Source organism: Bos javanicus, chromosome 1, assembly GCF_032452875.1.
Source record: "Bos javanicus breed banteng chromosome 1, ARS-OSU_banteng_1.0, whole genome shotgun sequence".
Lineage (NCBI taxonomy): Eukaryota > Metazoa > Chordata > Mammalia > Artiodactyla > Bovidae > Bos > Bos javanicus.
This window is the reverse complement of record NC_083868.1, coordinates 93,667,216-93,681,163: the sequence shown is the minus strand read 5'-3', so window position 1 is coordinate 93,681,163 and position 13,948 is coordinate 93,667,216. Positions and strand designations below refer to the sequence as shown.

Here is a 13,948-nt window from a genome sequence, read left to right as displayed (position 1 = left end):
TTTTTAAGCATCAGTAATTACATCAACAGTAACAGATTGAAATAAAGGAAAAGTGAGACAGAGTTGCTAATATTCTAGAAAGAAGAGAGATCAAGGAAATGGTTTTCTTTCCAGCTTGGGAATGATGAATCTTGAGATCATGTAGAGATATTTCTATAATCCATAAACATATTTACTCTAGTTTCTCAGTTTGCAACCCAAAACCTCTCAGATATTTGTTCTCAGTGCCTTTAGGCACATAAGATAAAGGAAATCTGTTTTCTTTCTTTTTATAATCCTTTTTTTTTTCTTGCTGGAAAATTATCAGCCCGTCTTCCCAGGTACCCTTCAAAAAATCAGATGTGTAAAAAATTCTTGATGTTAAGAAAACCCAACTGTGCTTGACCCACTAAAATCTAAAATGCTACTGAAATCCGCAATGTGGAAACAATTTAATATCCAACAAGAAAATTTTAAATAAAACCTACTAAAGAGTATTCACCAGGGTTTCCCTGGTGGCTCTGATGGCAAAGCATCTGCTTGCAATGCGGGAGACCCGGCTTTGATCCCTGGGTCAGGCAGATTCCCTGGAGAAGGAAATGGCAACCCACTCCAGTACTCTCGCCTGGGAAATTCCATGGACAGAGGAGCATGGTAGGCTACAGTCCACGGGGTCTCAAAGAGTTGGACACAACTGAGTGAGTTCACTTTCTTTTTTCTCAAATAGTATTCAGTAAATGGAATTCTTTAGTTGAGAAAGTGGCTTAACACTTCCTTTGAATAATGATGCCCTCATCTGTTCATGATGCTGAAGCAGTATCTGTATGTTTCTAACCCTTCAGATTTGCCACAGTAAAAGATGTTCCATGTATGTTTGTAATCATTATCTCACATCAGTTAAGATCATTGCAACTTTCTGAATATGAAAAGCGATTATAAATAATGTAGCACAAAGCTGGTTCAGCCATGCCCTGTGTGGAAAAGTTCTCCCACAGACATAGTATCATTTCCCTGGTATATCTACTAATATAGACCCAGAGGCAGATAGCAACTGAGAACTATGTTCGCCATGCAGACAACTGGGAGATATTGTGTTAATAAAATTTTTTTGCTATCTTATTTCATTTAGACCAAGAGCTAACAATTTTGTGTGTGTGTCAAGTATTAAAACTACTGACTCTTGGCTGTAGAACCTGAATGATTTCCCAAATCATGTAAATTGCCTTGGGCACCCTAAGAAGAGAAAGAAAGATATCTTCCAAGAGAGATATAGAGCCACACACTTCATGTAATTGTGATAGGGTTTACGTTTGTCTCCAAAAATTATTGAAATAACAATTTAGCAAAGAAAAATTTGAGCTCACATTGCTGCTACTGCTAAGTCGCTTCAGTCGTGTCCAACTCTGTGCGACCCCATAGATGGCAGCCCACTAGGCTCCTCTGTCCCTGGGATTTTCCAGGCAAGAATACTGGAGTGGGTTGCCATTTCCTTCTCCAATGCATGAAAGTGAAAAGTGAAAGTGAAGTCTCTCAGTCGTTTCCAACTCTTAGCGACCCCATGGACTGCAGCCTACCAGGCTTCTCCGTCCGTGGAATTTTTCAGGCAAGAGTACTGGAGTGGGGTGCCATTGCCTTCTCAGTTACACTTGACTAGCTGGATTCAAAGGCTGCTTATGAAACCTGTCTTCCATGTAACAAAGTGCTGCTCTAGCACAACCTGAGAACTACCCTGGCCACATTCCACCTCAAAACAAACTTACATTAAGGGTTTCCTAATATAGCCAAGAGTTAAGCAAATTAAGTAATTTAGCTAAAATTGGAAAACAGATGTATTTTGGCATCAATAAGAAACTATCCTGTACTTTAATCTGTGTTGTTAACTGGTAAATAAAACCATAATTTTTATATGGTGTCCTTGAAAATAGAAATGCAAGAAAATATATTTGTTGAGGTTTATTAATTTATTCCTTTAGGTAATTACAGAAGAGTTAAACATTTTTCTAAGTCTAATATTTTACATGGTGTAAGATATTCAATATTTCAAATATAGTTCTGATACAGTAATTTAAAAATTGAAATTAATGTTCTTCTATTTTTCAGAAATGCAGCAACATTGTTGCATGAACATCATATAATACTGAGGACACTTTCTTCATTTAAACAGGGTTATATTCAAGAAATTTTGATTTCTGTGAACTTGCAAAGGAGTGCTAATTGAAAACTATTGCTTTCATCTAGTTTTTCTTCTCAATGGAATGATTACTTGCAGGACTATGAAATTTACCATTTAATCTACTGTGTAGAGCTCCTCTGTATTGGGAATGGCCTTGAAACCATGACATTACAGTTGAGTAATCAATGGGTCCCTTCTGTTACATCATCAATTTCTCTATTTCCAATTTTTGATCTTTGCCAGTTATTCCTATTTTTCAAGGCTGTCCGCTTGAGCTGATGATACTCATATATGTCTCATTTTTTTCCGTTTCCTGGGATGGTGTTTTTTATTCTCTGAAGGCTGTGATATTAAATGTAGTTTTGAATTACAAACAATACATGGTAATCGCTGAAAAGACTTAGAAATCTTTCTCAAAATGTTTAACAGTCCCTTCCTATCAAGTGTGCTTAGAATTAATGCCTGCTTCTTTACTATTTATATTATTAAAATCGACATATGGTGTTCAGTCCTCTTTTTTTCCTTCCTTTTTCTATAGCTGTTATTTTATGCATGACAAAATTCTCTTGCTTATGGTTATGTGGTTGGCTGTCTTTTAACTTGAGTGTTATGTGTTTGTAATGATTGCTTTTTGCATGAGGATTATGAAATGCCATACAAATTAAATGGTTGTGGAAACAAAAAGAAATGTAGGGCTTCACATGCTTTTTTGTGTGCTGAATATGTCAATTATGTGATGCTTAAAATTACTTTCATATGGTCTTTGACTTCCCCTTTGGTGTCCTACTTTATTCTTAGCAAATTAATATTGTTAAGAATAATAAAACATTTATTAAACATTCACAGTATTTTAATACAATTATTATCCTAAAACATGACCCATTATAAATAACTACACTGGGCATGAAATTGCACTAGGGCATAATTCGTTATATTTCTAAACTGATTATGAAATATAAGCCCTGAGTCTGTACCTGCCTTAATTACGAACACTGACTTCTACAGTGGTACCTTTGTTCTACCAAACGATGAGATTATTTATTCATACATTTGTGCAAGTTGCAAAGGTTTTAAATCCACGGCTACTTTTTAATCAAAACACATGGGGAAATATTTGTGTAATGACAAGTAATTTTAAAAAAAATCACAGTTTTGAAAAATGTGTGACATAAAAATGCGTAAAACCTAAGTGTTAATGCTTTTACAATAAAACAGAAGAAAAAGAAAAGAAAAGAAAAAACCCTAAAAATTTTTATATCTCTGTTTTCCCTAATGGTATTATATTGTCCCAAATTAATGAATGAGTTTGGCCTACTTTCTTTATTGTTGTCACCAATTCAAATTAGAAAAGACACTGAATAAATTAAATTCTTTCAGCTAATAAAACTGTTAACATTTTTGTATGCAGTTGGTATTAAAAAAAATCATTTCCTTTGCTTATGATGTGACTTTCAAACCATATGTATTTTTTATGCTGGATATATTCACAAGCCAAATCTGAGATATTTTGGGGAAAGGGAATTTTTTTTTTTTTTTAACAAAATAGATAACCAACTTTGATATAATCACTCCCCCATGCTTTTTGGAAATAGTCCTTGAGAATTTTAGTATTTGCACTTATTTTTTCCCCTCAGTCTTGTTTATTCTTGAATTGTCTTTTTTTTTTTCCCCTCCATTTCTCCGTTCTCAATCCTAGGTCCCCTTACAAAGAAACAGACAGATGATTTAGGTGATAATGACGGTGCTGAAGATGAAGGTATTTTTCTCCACCCAATCTATTTGCATGACAAGGGCCTCAATCACTTTTTCCACCCTTTTCTATTTTTTTGCTTCTTGTCTTTTTTTGAAGAGTTGTTTTTAATTCCCGTTTTTGATGTGTTTTGTCTTCTTGCTTGTTGTTACATATGAATATACATTTTTAATTTTTTAAAAAATGAATGTTAAATTTTGATTTTGATGCCAACCATTACAACGTTTTAAAAAGAGGGGCATTTTTTGTTGTTGTTTTCTTGAACTGACTTTTGATATGTTTCATTCCACATTTTGACTGAAACTTGTCCATATTCTTTGAACTAACAATCTCTTCCCTGTAGTCTCTTTGTACGCCTTTTGCATGTTTTCTAATCTATGTAAATATTTTACCCAATACAAAATGTTTCATTTTGACATTTTATATTTGTTTAAAAAAAAACACACCTAATAACGTGAAGGACAAGCTAAAAGCTGATATAAAGTGTTTCTTGAGCAATATAATTTAGGTTAAAAAAATACTGTTTTGTGTTTATGTGCTTAAATATTACATCAATAATAAAATGATATGGATGTAAAAGGCATACACCTATTTAGATAATTGTAGTACACCTTACTTAACCACTTAAGAACTCTGAGAAGATTAAATGAATATCTTTTAATATCAAAGGCACATAATTTGAAGATGGGCAAGTAAAATATTCTGAATTTCAGATTATTGCTAACTATAAGTAATAATGTCTTCATACTATACTAATATCAAAATTATTTTCTCTTTCCAATTTTCTTATGACTTACAATTCTGATATACTCTGTACATGTAAGTACTCACTAGATTGATTTGAGATCTCTCATTCCATTATGTACCTTTACCTGGTATTAAATGGAGTGTCTAGAGAGGCCCATTGAGTCTTTCAGCTCATTTGCCTCCAATTAGTTTTTTTATTTTAATGCCACCCTAGTTATGATTTTGCCTCCAATTAATTTTTTTAATGCCACCCTATTTATGATTCTTATAGAAATGACTAATATAATCCTAGGTTTAAAAATAATTCCCAGAACCTTGGAAATTAAATCTCATGAAAACAATAATGTGGTAAGAAAGATTTTCCAAAACAAGATAATCCACACACAGGCCAGCAGAAGTGCTAGTTCCATAAGGAACAACTATGAATGTGTTCTTACTAAACAATTGAGATTTTTTCATTAAGATATATACATTTAATAAACTACTTCAGAATAGAAAATTATAGAAACAAATGATTAAATGTTTAAAAAATTTATTAGATGTTAATGTTTTTATAAAATTTAAGAATTATTTTGATTAAATGAAATTTATGACATTTGATTAAATATTCATTTGCCATGAATACTACCAGTGGGTTAAATGTTAAATACAACACAGTCATTATACTTGAAATAAGTCTTTATAGCTGCCCAAGATTGTCATTTTTAATGCTAAATAGCTAAAAATAAATTTATAATATCAAAATACAAATTGTGATTTTTTTAAACCCTGTTGGAAATCTGAAGAATTAAAACATCAAAGATATTTATTCACCTTGAGGACGTGGGTTGTTGTTCCTAGTGCTCTATGAAAACAGCTTACACTTGGGGACCTTGATGTAACTTTGTAATTCCAAATTTTCCCAGAATACTCACAATGTTTGTTTATATCATATCCCATTTAAAAAAATATTTTGATGGCTGATTTTATGTGCTACTTTTGTTTTGCTTTTGGTAAAACAGCATCAAGTAAGATATTTACATGTTTACAAGTGATACCTCTGAACAACCATAGTGAACTAAGCCCTGTAAATGTAAGTATATCTCATAGACATAATTTGAAGCATACTTAACATTTTCAAATAGGCATTAAAAATATCCTAAACCCCAACTTAAATTGGCAGGTAGTATTTAGGTTGAGTATTAAGCCAGTTATCCTAAGAGTTACCAAATCAGTAAATATTTTTAAAGACTCATAAGTGTAGAGTCCAAGAAATCAATCCAAGTTCTTATTCCTCTGTGTTGTTTGGGTAATTGTTTAGCAGATAAGGATAAATTCAAATACCCTCCAGGATAAAAACCTTTGAATAATAATTGAGGTTCATCAAATGAGTAGAGGGCAAAAAATTTCTTGAAATGTCTTTAAATGTATCAGGGAAAGATTTGATTCAGGCAATACCCCCAATGTTAAATTCGTTCAGTTTAGTCGCTCAGTCGTGTCAGACTCTTTGCGTTAGATGCCCCCAAATTCTAAATTATGGGCAATTAAAAACTTCATGAATCCTTTAAGAAAAAAGAAACCAGTAAACATGTTCAAGTACTTATGTGACTAATAATTATTCACCAGGACTGTTAAAGGGAATTATGACTTCAAATATTGGTTGTCAGGCAAGAATAAATCCCAATTGACTGCTCTAGAGCTATTGGCACTTGCTACATTGGCTTAAATTTTTGATTTATCAGAAAGATAAAATAGTTACTAAAATTTAAAATCAAGATACCTACTCAGTTTCCAGTTTATTCGTTTATAACTTGAAAAATTTTTTTTTACTGTAAAAATTTTAGAATAAAAATAATCAGTAGTGTATAGTATTTCTTCTCCCTTAGTTCAAAGACCTAGATGCTTAGCAAAACTTTAAGACATTGTAAATAACAGAAAATATAAGCATACTTTAGGAATATTTGTAGTTTTACTAAACCTGACCTAGTGTTTTAGTCTCTGAGAGTATTCTTTTGATTTTAGTGAGGTCAGTAGCAGCTGTTCAGGCAAAGTCAGATATCTTAGGTGAAATGCATTTAATTTCTAAGGGAACATATGAGACAAAGTAGAGGGACAATATGGCTCTAAGAAATTCATTATTAATTATTACACCTGATATATTTGCACTCAAGACCACGTGGCTATTCCAAATTTTATTATTAAAATGATGGCATTAGTTGATAGTATTCAATAGTAGGTTATCTGGTATATCAATTTCATTTATAGAGTCTAGTTCTTTATAAAATCAAAATTTATATTTATATTAAACTGTCTACCTTTATTGTTATGTTGTTATTTTTATTATAGTTGAACAATTTACTATTTATATTTACATCAGAAAAGACCTGTAGACTATGAAGAAAAGTAAAATCTAAGATGGACCCTATGATAAAATGCTATCAAAAGTAAAGTTTTTAATGAGCCACTAAAGGTGAGCCACTCTGATAAAGCACTATCAAAAGTTAGCAATTGTTCTGTAGTATGGGAATGTAATATGGCATTTCCCAAACTTATTATTAGCACTATTGAGTTTTTATGTACAAGAGTGTTGCCTATGTTGGTGATTAATATACTACCTAGCATTAACTTCAGGGTTACTTCAAGCAAAAATAAATATTGTTTAGAACACAGCATTAGAATTTTATAGAACTTTCTGGAAAAGAGCTGCTGGACACATTCAAGTACTTAAGCAAAGTTGAAATCATTGAGAAGTTTGGAAAGACAAATTGGAAATTAAAATCAGCCCAATCAATCAGTAATCCTTTCAAGTCTAATTTTCAAAGGAAACTAGAGAGATGCCACTTAGAATCCCTCCTAGAATCTATTGTCATATTTTCAGTGTATTCTGGCACTGTCTACTCCATTCTGCTATATTAGGTGTATAAGATGTGGCAGGTCTTCTCAATGTGTGCCTATATTGTTTTCCAGGTGAACAGAATGGTTCTACCAAGATTTCATTACTGTTCACAGTTGGTGCTTTGTAATTCTATGTAATTTTAATTAAAGAAGAATTCTGAAACAGCCTCCCTCTGTGCTACCTCCAAGCATACAATTAGCAAAGTACAGTGTCTGCTGTGAATAGTCAGTTAATGATTTTGATTTAATAATTTATTATTGCTTCTTCGGTGCCAGACATACTAGAAAAATAAGCTAAAACTGTGTGCAGTGAACAGGCATTTAAGGAGGAGAGTTTGACAATTTCAGAATTGTTTCTTTCTATAAGCCTAACATCTCTATGAGCCCCCCAAGTCTTACAAATGAGTGAATATGATTTCCCTCTCATGGATTTAAGGAGAAAATACATTTAGGTTTTTTCACTAAATGTAGGGTGTGTCTAGTAGATGGTTTTTATGTCAGAGTATCCTCCTCTCACCACTTAAAGACACTTCTCAAGTACACATTTGTGGGGAGGAGAGAGTATGGTAAACTCACACTGATACTAGATATTAAGTCAAATTTAAACTAGACATTTAAAAATGTCTCTAAATTCTACAATTAGCTATTTCTCCAACTTGAAAATCTGGACTAAGAAGTTGAGCTACAATTCCTGATTTTACAATGATTTTCATTGAAAAAAATGATTATTATAGTAGAAAAATTGACACATTTCTGCTTGTCACCTTATTTTTTTTAAAACAACAATGTAAAGCAGCCTCTAAATTATCACTAGTTTTTTCAATGAGTTTGTATCATATTAGTCTATTCTGAAAGCTGAAACCTCAATTGTTATGATGTAGGGGATTTGTTTGATAAAATATGTCAAAAGCAAAGAAACAAAGCCATATTAAATGATACTTTATTACTATTAACATTAAAAAAGAAAGATTACACACTTGGTGTAATTTGGTTTCAATTGTGGGTAGAAGAGATCATGGGCTATTATATAATAGTGTTTCAAGTATGTACATATTCATAATCATACAGATATATGTACACATATAATATTTCAATTTATATAACAGTTAAAACCTTGTTAACCAGTATGCAGTCCCTGGTTGATCAGATGGTAAAGAGTCTGCCTACAATGCAGGAGACCCAAGTTTGATCCCTGGGTCAAGAAGATCCCCTGGAGAAGAAAATGGCAACCCACTCCAGTATTCTTGCCTGAAAAATCACATGGACGAAGGAGCTTGGTGGGCTACAGTCCATTGATCAGACACGGTTGAGTGACTTCACTTCCAATGTTAACCAATATACAGTTTAGCATTTTTTGTCTCTAGAAATTAGTACATTTTTTACCATTTAAAATTATCCAGTGTTTCCCTTATATATTATTTCTAGACCCTGTTGAAAGCTACATAATCATGGTAAAGTATCTTAGAAAAGCAAATATATTTGATTAAAATTTAGAACTGTATAAATCACTTCAACATCACTCTAAACTTTAGAATTGTTCACTTGAACTTAGCTCTATTTTCTCTAATGTCTACATGACAAAATCATAGAGTCAAAGTGTCAGTCAGTTTTCTTCTTTCAAAGGATAAGGGTAATTTGAATGAACAGATGACTTGAATGGAACTGAAAAATATCATTTGAATGAAAGTCCCCTAAATGCAACAAAGATAAAAATATAGATTTTTGCACTCTATTGCCTGCAATTCATCTGATAGTACTTGAATAGTTAAATGATACTTCTTTCAAATTCTGTAAAATATAATGTTATAATTATGTTCTCAAATTGGAGCATAAGTTATTCAGTGTGATTATGATGCATTCAATATGAATCTTTACATTAATTAAGATGGGGAAAAGAGTGTTTTATTCATAATAGCAGTGATAGCATTGTCCTTAGTTTTTAGCTCATAAATTCCAAAGGCGGTCTAAACAATTGTTAAAAGAAGTTTTAAGAATCATTATCATTCTATTATTTCAATACTAGTCACATCAGAAATCAATTAAAAATAGCACTGAAATTCACACCTACTTGCAATTATCCCAAATTTTGTAATTCAGTTTTATAATATTTAACAAAATTTTAGAAAGAAAACAACAAATATTCATTGCTTTTTTCAGCAATAGATCTTAATACAAGTTGCTTAAGAAACACTTTAACGAAGACAACAATTTAAAGAATTATTTTAACATCATGCCCTCTTGTTTCTAAATTGGAAAATATATTCTCTGCTTCATTATGCATGTAGAGGATAAGAACAGTTGCCAATCATTTGTTTTTCAGATATTCGGGACAGTGGGGGTCCCAAACCAGTGATGGTATACATCCATGGTGGCTCATATATGGAAGGGACTGGAAATTTATATGATGGGAGTGTCTTGGCAAGTTATGGCAATGTGATCGTCATCACAGTCAACTATCGACTTGGGGTACTCGGTAAGAAGTTTCTGTTTTTTTTTCAGCATCATTCCATGAAGATGTGATAATTTTGTTTTGATTTGTTTTTTTTTTTTTGCTTTGCTTCCTTTCACTCATTGTTCTATGTTTGCTGATTTTGAAGCAAAATGTTTTATATTTTCAATTAATTCTATAAATATTCATAAATTACTTGACAAAAGACAGCTAGGGTTAGTTTTGATATTTAATGATAAAAGGTAATGACATTATTCACATTGTTGAAGAATGCTCTTCTTAGCTTGGCTGTATAGAAATGTGAAAAGCAGCAATGGCAGGGCCTTTCTTAAGAAGAATTAGTTAATGGGCAGATTTTTCTCTCTTCTGCATTTCTTTTTTACAATGCTATAAAATTGGCTGAGGTTTGCCAGGAACGTAGAAACTAGTTTATATTCTCTTCAAGAATATGTGTATGGACTAGCTTTGGGAAATGATTGCCTTTGCTGTGTTGGTTTGTTTTTAGCTTATCACATGTAATTAGAAATATTTTGTTTAGATGTCATTTGTTGAATTATTTGATTTGCAAAACATACATTGATTTCACAAAGTGTCAGTGTGTTCAATAATGTATATGCATGTGAAACAAAATCAAACTCTAGATCTTTTGTTTTTTGAAGAAAAGTATAGAGCAGTGTTATTATTTAAAATAAATTATCAAGTACTCTGAAATAGGTATAAACTTGCTATTCTACTTGTATAAGTTTATTTTTTTACAGTATTATCACAATTTAAGGAGTAAAAAAATCTGTATCATTTAATAAAACTCCTCTATCTGTGGTGTTTTAAAAATACTTGCTAAGAGTACAATTATTACAAGAAGTTGTTTTTTAAATCTTAATTGATCAAAGTCCTATCTCTTACTATGCACTTAGAAGTTATAATTTATGTTACTTGGGCACAAAGAGATACTACACTCATTCTTTACTCTGAAACATTTTGAAAAACAAGTTTGAATTATATTCTCCTTCACAATAATTGTTAATATCATTTATTTTAGCCACATTGAGAATCAGTTTATTTTTCTCATCAGTGTTAGTTATTATTATTCTAATCCCTTCTATGTAATCCTAGTTCTGTGTTTATGCCAATCTTAAAATATAAAAAGGAATAATTTTGTCAATCAAGGTTGTGTGTTTTGGGGAAGGGGATGTGTTAGCAAAGCAAAGTGAGACTTGATCTTTTTCTAGTGTGCAGTTTTGAATTTGGAATGTGGTAGATAATATAATAGATACACTCTAGCAATATAGGTGTAAAATATTTCTGTAGCATTGTTCAAATACACATCAGTTCAAGTACCCATCATGTGTAATCATGCATTGGTTCAGATGTTCTTATAATTTCACTACATAGGGGTGAATGACCTCACACCAATGAAAACTCTCCATGTTAGAAGATATATAAAGAGATGTTAATAATAATCTTCTCAAATTAATCTTAAATATCCTAGTGTTGTCATTGGTTTGTTAGACAAGATTTGAATGTGAGAATCTTCACTATCTTTAATGCATGTAACTTTAATTATGGCACTGTTTATAGCTAAATTGTTTTTAATGTTTATTATTCTCATATTTTTCTAAATTTATTAAATTGAAAATCTTGATGCAGTGACTAGTTTTCCAATTGAAAATTCAAAATTAGATGCCAAATTATGGTAATAGTGTTTTCAAGGATTGAAGATCTGCATAGTTATATACAGTGATTTTATTTTAAAAAGTCTTTTGGCCCTACATCATGTTGCCTATGATTGGTTATACTCACATAAGATCTCATAGAGTAACTTGTGCTGTTATGCTAGTACAAGTTTCGCCCATTTTTAAAAATTTATTTGGAACTGATAAAGACGTGACTTTGATCTTTGTATCCTCTTTAAATGAGTATTCTAAATGATTGGATTTCAGGCCAAAAGATTCACCAGTTAAAAAATGAAGAACTTCATCTGTATAATGGCAGGCAGTGTTGGGGTTGATAATGGATAATTTTTCCAGTGTTAAATATTTGCTCTGGCGCTGCTACATTTAAGATTTAAACTTTAGTGGTCTCCTTTGTTCCTCTAAGAGACATCATACCCTAATGTTTATCTGCCCTTACACCATAAAGTACTAAACTTTGTTAGTGAAACATTTTTAGGGGTGTTTTGGAACCTTACCTCTAGAGCCGATATTTTCTGGTGACTTCCTAAAATATGTGTTGGGCCTTAGAAAAAGTATTTAAGTGAATTAATTCATGAAGAATAAATTATCAAAATATTTGTTTCAGCACGCTTTGTGTGTGTTATACCACAACTAGAACAACAGCTGATCTACCAGGGGGACTGCAAGAGTAAAGACTGTAGGGTTTTAGTTGTAGTTAATACTTTGTCTAACAGTAACAAGGTAAGCCAAGTTTTCTTGGGTGTGGTATCCAAAAGTATTGCTATTTAGTTGGCTCTTGGGAGAATTTTGGACTTTAAGTAGAAAATAAGATTTGATCACATGTCAGAGTATATCCTGAGCTGTGTTTTGATTTGAATGTTTTGGTGTTATGGAAATGAATTTTGGGGCCCAATGTATAAATTGGTTAATTATGAGACTTGATCTCAGGTGATTGACAAAACATATCAAGTTGACTGAAACAGGTAATGTAATTAGTTTTGCTTTGAATTTGCCACCCCAGAGGAAAACTATTACAAGTTTGTTTTAGCAATAAGTAAAATGTGATAATGTCTCAGTCAAAAATTTCATACAGATATCTAGCAGCCAAGTTCACAGTTTAAAGTATTTTATATGAAAAATATATATATATTTTGTTTGTTGCAAAGTAGAATTAGCATAAAAGGAAAAAAAATACCTCCAGTGATAACATTTTTTCCCAACCAAGACCCTGTCCTGGTTTCCTTCAAAATGGTAACGCAGACTATCTCTATCATTGCATTGGAAATGCTATATTGGTGGTGATAAAAAAAACTGTAATAAGGTTGAAGAAAAAAAAATGGCTAGAGTATAGAGGATTCTGCCTGCTAACCTACTTCCTCAGGTTCTCTTAAAGTTCTCCACAACTATATGTTATTCACTGTCACATTCTTTTAGTAAAAATTTAGACTTTAGTTGTATATGTTCTTTGTCCTTATTTTAACTCTTTGTCCTCTGTTATCTAATACATATTATATAAATTACTCTTTAAAATGTTTTTTTTTAAATAATTATTAATAGTTATTTTTAGTGTTCTATCAATAGTATATGGTTAAAAAATCAGAATAAAAATTATAATGTTGGAAACAGTGAGAAATGCTTTGGTTAAGTGGTCTTAAGAGAGGAAAGTAGTATTAAATAATTTTTTATTTTACATAGGATAAGTATATGTACTTATGGACAAGCATTGAAAGGGAATATGAAATAAATTCTTCTGTATTAAGAGGAGATATGCAATAAACATTTTTGAAAATAGAAACCATCCAAATATATTTTCAGATCTTAAAAATGGAAGCATACATTCACTAATTTAGTGTTAAAAATGTGTTTCAACCCTCTCTCTAAATTTAGAATAAATTTATTGTTTTTTAGAGAAAAAGAGTTTAAAAATTATCTCTGTGGAGATCTTAGATAAACATAAAATTTTTATTTGATGGAAATATAATAAGATAGTTTTATTTTGATATGGATATTTTAGAGGCAATTATGCATTCATAATTCAAACACATGTGATTTATTTTAGAAAAAAATTCTCTTAAATATTTCAGAGCTCCTGATAATTCTGGACATTTGGCAACTTCTTAGTAAAGGGTCTAATTAAATATTTTGCTTAGTAATCTAATGTCTCTACTACCCATCTATGGAAAAAATAATTAAGTGCTAGTTCATTTACCAGTTATGTTTGAAGAATTATATTTAGCTAACTTTATAATGTCATGTGGAGAAGGCAATGGCACCCCACTCCAGTACTCTTGCCTGGAAAATCC

At 31.4% G+C, this 13,948-nt stretch overlaps 1 protein-coding gene across 6 annotated transcripts in view; it reads left to right on the top strand.

Moving 5' to 3' along the window:
* The window catches only part of NLGN1 (neuroligin 1), a 956,715-nt gene that overhangs the window by 426,935 nt on the left and 515,832 nt on the right, over positions 1 to 13,948 (top strand). For 4 of the 6 annotated variants that reach the window (XM_061415492.1, XM_061415488.1, XM_061415493.1 and 1 more), the window contains exons 3-4: positions 3,849 to 3,908; positions 9,844 to 9,996. In XM_061415492.1, coding sequence (XP_061271476.1) covers positions 3,849 to 3,908; positions 9,844 to 9,996 — 213 coding nt within the window. The remainder of the gene's footprint in view (positions 1 to 3,848; positions 3,909 to 9,843; positions 9,997 to 13,948) is intronic. The other 2 variants (XM_061415495.1, XM_061415494.1) reach the window with 1 other exon arrangement.